The sequence below is a fragment of the Ictalurus punctatus genome, chromosome 4 (assembly GCF_001660625.3).
Source record: "Ictalurus punctatus breed USDA103 chromosome 4, Coco_2.0, whole genome shotgun sequence".
In the NCBI taxonomy this organism is placed as follows: domain Eukaryota; kingdom Metazoa; phylum Chordata; class Actinopteri; order Siluriformes; family Ictaluridae; genus Ictalurus; species Ictalurus punctatus.
The window spans coordinates 35,295,487-35,301,486 of record NC_071284.1 but is presented as its reverse complement, the minus strand read 5'-3'; the positions used below and the strand labels follow the sequence as shown (position 1 = coordinate 35,301,486).

Below are 6,000 nucleotides of genomic sequence, written 5' to 3'. Positions count from 1 at the left end.
AATCATATAAAATGAATAAAGAAATTAGAAGTGGACCCACAAACATTGTTTTTAGTTGTTGTTGACAGTATATATATATTTTAAAAAACGATAATAAGCGATAATTACATGATTCATTGCAAATCATAATAAATAAAAGTACTGTAATATAAAACTAAATAATAAAAATTGTTCAACTGGAATCTCAAGTTTTAAAAAACAACAACAGCCAACAACTAATAAAATCTGAATGGAAATAAACAAGCAGCCGTTTTTATTTATTTATTTATTTAATCTCTCAACAGTTAGGCCTGGAGGGGCGGCGCTTAAGGAGGAGCTCTCTGATTGGCTGGAGCGTGGTTACGTGGACGTGGTGTTCTTTAAATAGCCAATCAGGTGCAGCAGAGAGGGTAGAGCAGCGCGTGAGTGAGCACTCGGCTTTCTCTTGGTGGAAGCTCGTGGAGAAGCAGCAGCGTCGCTGTACCGACTTTCACCCGACTCCAACATGGAGGAATCGAGTAGTTGACGTTTTGCCTTTTTCTTTTTGAAACTTCAAAAAAACAACAAAACAAAACCGCCTCTTTTTGTTTTCGACTCGCGCTCAGCGGAACCGTTTATATAAAACCCGCCATTTTTTACACAACATCTGTGCGCGTGAAAGAAACATGAAGTTCATCATCGGTATCGGAGGGTAAGTGAGAGAGACAGCGCGCGAGCTGTGTAGGCCACGTGCTCGTGCACGTACAGTAACGAATGAATGAAAGGATCCACTTCCGGGTTGTGTAGCGTGGTCTATCAGCATTACTGTTAATATTTCATATTTATGTTCTTTAAAATCTGTTTAAAAATGAATGTTATTAAAACATAAATAAATAAACAAGATGTAAATATGTGTTTATATGAATAATAATCATAAATATATATATTTATTGATCCAGGAGGGATCTTTTGGTGCCAGCATGTTCAGGAGAAAAAATAAAAAAAGGAAAAAATGTGTATTTTATATGTATATATATATATGTATGTGTGTGTGTATAATGTATAAATATAGGCTATATAAGCATAAAATATGTAATAAAGTTAAAAAATATCTATTTAAGAAGAATCTGTTTTATGTATATTAGATAGTGACCCAATGTTAAACGCTTCATAGAAGTGTGTTAATTATATATATATATATATATAAAATAACATAACAATCTCGAGAGTTCATATTGTTTTAGTTCACTACACAGTGTGCACTATTTAATGACTGCATTTCACTTTGGAGTGTGTGTGTGTGTGTGTGTTAACGAGTGTTTGTGTTAATGAGCCTTGTTGTTGTTGTTCCTCTGTTGTCAGGGTAACTAACGGGGGTAAAACTACCCTGACTGAACGTCTGCATCGCAACCTGCCCAACTGCTGCGTGGTGCATCAAGACGACTTCTTCAAGGTCAGCGTCATAATAATTCATTTTTATTTTAAGGTGTATATGTAAAGTTGTACTGAGATAAGAGAAGAACTCGTTATCGTATTATCGCTGTCTGATGGAAAACCTCGGGAAACCTGGGGGCCGCCGTGGCCACGTTTGAAATTTCCGCGTGTCCTTGTACAGAAATCGTGTTTATGATGCACGGAATAAAAGGATCGGTTCCAGAGTAACACCTCGTGAGTTTATTGACTGTGAAAGCGGTCCGTTTGATCTCTCTGCAAGCTCGGCACAATGAGAGATGTCCTTTAAGTCAACCTCGTTTTGGTTTGTACTCTGTTTTCCGATTTTTAAAAAATCCTCTGAAAGGATTGTTTTGGAGATACGAGGATTTCTTACAACACAGAACATCTACAGATGATAACTTATTATTATTATTATTATTATTATTATTATTATTACTGTTAGTTACGGTTCAAATTTTGTCTCTGACTTTGCTCTTGCCGTAGCAGCAACTTCCCCCCAAAAAAGAAAAGAATTAGAGAAGAAAGAAGGGGAACTTGTTGTTACTGACTTGAAGGTTAGGGCCTGTAAGTGTTTACTAGCCTACTTTCTGATCTTCACTTCCTGTGTGTAAACTTGAGCAGGCTGGGATGTTAGTTTAGTTATATTTAGAGGTAGCATGGTGGGTATTTTAGGTGTGTGTGTGTGTGTGTGTTGGAGTGTTTGGAGATTAGAATGCTAGCTGTTTAGATGTTAGCACAAATCTAAACTAAAGCCACACCCTCGCGGTTCAGCCTCGCTGAATGTACACGTGTGTGTTTCAGCCCCAGGATGAGATCGAAGTCGGGGAGGATGGCTTTAAGCAGTATGATGGTAAGCGCTGTGTGTGTGTGTGTGAGTGTGTGTGTGAGTGAACAAGGCGCCTTGATTAATGAATAACGTTGTGTATGTTTCTTAATTGAGACGCCATTTGGATGAAGTGCTGTCCTGCCATCTGATTGGCTCTCTGTGTGCGTGTATGTGTGTGTGTGTGTGTGTATGTGTAGTGATCACAGCTTTGGACATGGACGCCATGATGAGCACCATCTACGCCTGGCAGGAGAACCCAGTGAAGTTTGAACGCTCTCACGGTGTGGAGAGCACGCTGGATCATGAGATCCTGCCTCACTCCGGCGAGGACGAGGGCGTGCACATCCTCATCGTGGAAGGGTTTCTGCTCTACACCTACGGGTACACACACACACACACACGTCTTTATACAATGTTATAATTTCTCAAAATGCTGGAAGATGTGATACTTCATTATGTAGATGATATAATGTGTAATTTTATCCGTACTCAAGAAATTCTCTCAGATTCGAATTGTGAGTCTGCACGTCGAAAGTGTTTAGCGTTCCTAAAGTTGTTTAGTTGTTTAGCGTTCTCATTTGTAATTCGCTCTGGATAAAAGCGTCTGCTAAGTGAATAAATGTAAATGCCCTAACGGGCTTGTTTCATTTTTGCTGTAAAGAAACGTAACACAGTCGTTTATGACCGTGTTAACTGGTTGCCTAGCAACAGCGTTCTCTCAGTTTTAACCGCGTTGAACAGTGACTTTTCCTTCCTGTGTCGAGTAAAAACCTTTTCTAGTTTTTATTTCGTTTCCTGATTGCTGAGTGAAACGATTTTATTCAGATGAAAGAGTTTTTGTCGTGTTTTGTTTGCAGTCCTCTGATTGACGTGTTCGATCAGCGCTTGTTTATTTCCATCCCGTATGAAGAATGCAAAAAGAGAAGGTGGTGAGTATCACTGTGTGTGTGTGTGTGTGTGTGTGTGTGTTTTTGATAAAACAGTCCAGTCTGGTCAGTTCTACATCTCATGTGTGTGTATACGTGTGCGTGTGTGTGTGTATATGTGTTCAGCTCAAGGAACTACGCTGTGCCGGACCCCCCGGGTCTGTTCGATGGTCACGTTTGGCCGATGTACGTCAAACACAAGAAACTTATGGAGGACATGGGAGTGGATGTCGGTAAGAGTGTGTGTGTGTGTGTGTGTGTTTTATTTCAGCTTCTCTGTGGGCTGCGTCCCAAACCGACGCACTTCCGCAGTAAACAGTGTGGCATCTCTGCTATTAGTGCAGTAGTATGGTGGTTTGGGATGAACCTGTATGGTAACCAATGCTGGAATGTGTGTGTGTGTTTGTTTACGTTTACAGAACAACTTGATGGAACCCTGTCGAAGGCACAGCTCTTCAACACCGTGTACGGAGACATCCTCAACAACATCCAGAACCTAATGAGGTGCGGCTGTGTTTGATTAGAGTGCAGTACGGAGCATCATGAGGGGATTAGTGGTTTTTTGAACGCCACATTTTTTTTCTGTTGATTGCTAATGTGTGTGTGTGTGTGTGTGTGTGTGTGTGTGTGTGTGTGTGTGTGTGTTGCAGGTCTGCTGATCAGCACTAAGATGCAGAAGGAGGAATATAAAGTCATCACTGCCGCAGAAGTGTGTGTGGGTGTGCGAGAGAGAGTGTGTGGGTGTGGGTGTGGTCTCAGACTGGCTCTGCGTTGACTGTTACCTGCTTTAGCTCTTTTATACATGTATATCCTCCATATTTATTTGCTGTAATAACAAAGCAAACTCCTGTTAGATGCTCTGGAGAATTACACACTCCGTATTAAAGATACCACTCCTATACCTGTGTGTGTGTGTGTGTGTGTGTGTGTGTGTGTGTCATACTTGTTCATGGTTAAAATAGCGTAAGTCTGTGAATCTCGTCTCTCGAGCCCACTCGCAGTAAAATAATCAACACTTCATCTCTGACTGTTACACAGCGCTGACACTGGAGACTCCTTCCATACGCGTCACATGAACATCTCAGAGATTAGACACGTTTTTAATCTGTTTACGTTGAACTCGCTGTGAATGAGCCGTTGCTATAGAAATGATAACGTGTTAATATTAGGAGCGCATTGATATTAAAATAAACCTGCGCTACAGTCAGAGCTGCTGGTCCAGAAAACTAATCAACGCCTTCGTTTTCTGATTGAAGTCTTCCTTATGATAGTCTAATCCAGTGTGTCTGATCCACACCACCAGGTCACGCGGTACACTTCCGTGGCTTGTTTGAGCATTTTAGGGAACCTTTAAAAGAACCTACAATAGTGTTTCCCTGTGAGAAAGTTTTCCAAATAGAACCTGTAATTATCCAAAGACCCTTTCTTTGCTTCTCAGACTGTAAGTGTACGGTGAATATGAAGGTGAACGCTTTAAACGTGCGACGTGAATTAGAATTTAATAGAATTTTAATCTGGAGGAATCCAGATGCTTGTTAAGCACCGCAACAGCTGTACTGAACAAAATGGAAATTATTTAGAAAAAAATATATAGTTGAGGTGAAAATCTCAACGTGCTTCATATATAAAAAGATTGAAAAACTAAAACGTTAATAAAAAATATAAAACGACTCAAAACTCAACATCACTATTAAAATCATTTGTACTTAACAGGTTCGATGTTTAGTTTATTGTAACGGCTCTGGAATTTTATTATCAGTTGGTCAGATCATTAATATTAATAGTTTAAAGGTTTTGTCTTTGATATTCGGATACGAATCGTTTGATGTAACGTTTATGCCAAAGACGATAAAGTCTTCTGTAGTGGGTTCACTGAAGTCTTTAGAACAGAAACCAATGGGGTCCATTTGTATTAATCACACTTCTGTAATATTACAGTTGATCACACATAAACCGAACCACACTGATTCTACACAGATTACTCCTCCATCTACTCAACCCCAAATTAACCCCTGGGTGGACAAGCGTAATGTAAAAATGATTGATGTGGATGAAATAGAATATATTAATAACCGGTTTATAAGTGACATCCTGAATCACCCGTGACCTGCCCAGTTTAACAAAGCAAACAGGAAGTGTGTGTGTGTGTGTGTGTTAGGTTTGCACTATAGTGTATTTTTAACTACATGCTGTACAAACGTATTTACAGTTTTAGCGCACACACACACACACACACACACACAGGGAAAATGAGTTTTGGTGAAACGACGATTACAGAAATAGAGCAGGATCTGAAGTCAATAACAGTGAGGTGTGTGTGTGTGTGTGTGTGTGTGTGTGTGTGTGTGTGTGTGTTGTGTGAATCATAAACTCAGCACGCCCATGCATGCACACACATGTTATTAAACATTTTCCTAAGATGATACTCAATATAATGCTCCATTATCACCACGGACACGGAACCCTTTTAACATGGAAACATCTCAAATCTAGAACACTGGAACAATATGGATAGAAACTAGGAAATTCTTGAAAACTAGTAACACTGAAAAACAACAACAACAACAATAAGAGCAAGGAAAAAACAGACACTGGAAGGGAAATATAAACAAGGGAACAGGGGAATTAATAACCTGCAAACTACGGACACTGGAATTTTACAGATGAAGGAAACTAGAGAACATCTAAAGTCTTGAAAATGGAATTAAGGGAAGAAGTATACCCAGGATTTATAAACTATGGAGAGTGGTAACTAAGGGAAAGTAGAGAAACTATGAAGCACTAGGACACCAGAAATAAGAGAAAAAGGAAACTTTAAACTCAGGACACTGGAAA

The 6,000-nt window shown here is 39.6% G+C and overlaps 1 protein-coding gene across 2 annotated transcripts; it reads left to right on the top strand.

Moving 5' to 3' along the window:
- Positions 1-398: 398 nt before the first annotated feature.
- mibp2 (muscle-specific beta 1 integrin binding protein 2) lies at positions 399-4,064 on the top strand. Of its 2 annotated transcripts, XM_017466101.3 has the most exons (8): positions 399-670; positions 1,321-1,411; positions 2,215-2,263; positions 2,437-2,620; positions 3,097-3,168; positions 3,292-3,398; positions 3,585-3,669; positions 3,816-4,064. In XM_017466101.3, exons 1-8 carry the CDS (start codon positions 645-647, stop codon positions 3,832-3,834), a joined length of 633 nt encoding a protein of 210 aa, XP_017321590.1. In that variant the 5' UTR covers positions 399-644; the 3' UTR covers positions 3,835-4,064. The 2 variants fall into 2 exon arrangements, with proteins under 2 accessions (XP_017321590.1, XP_047009507.1); XM_047153551.2 differs by lacking the exons at positions 399-670; positions 2,215-2,263.
- The last annotated feature ends 1,936 nt before the right edge of the window (positions 4,065-6,000 follow it).

Coding starts and splice junctions, on each gene's coding strand:
- mibp2 (XM_017466101.3), top strand. CDS start 645: ATGAAGTTCATCATCGGTATCGGAGG. Junction 2,264..2,436: donor TGGCTTTAAGCAGTATGATG/GTAAGCGCTGTG, acceptor GTGTATGTGTAG/TGATCACAGCTTTGGACATG. Junction 3,169..3,291: donor GAATGCAAAAAGAGAAGGTG/GTGAGTATCACT, acceptor ATATGTGTTCAG/CTCAAGGAACTACGCTGTGC.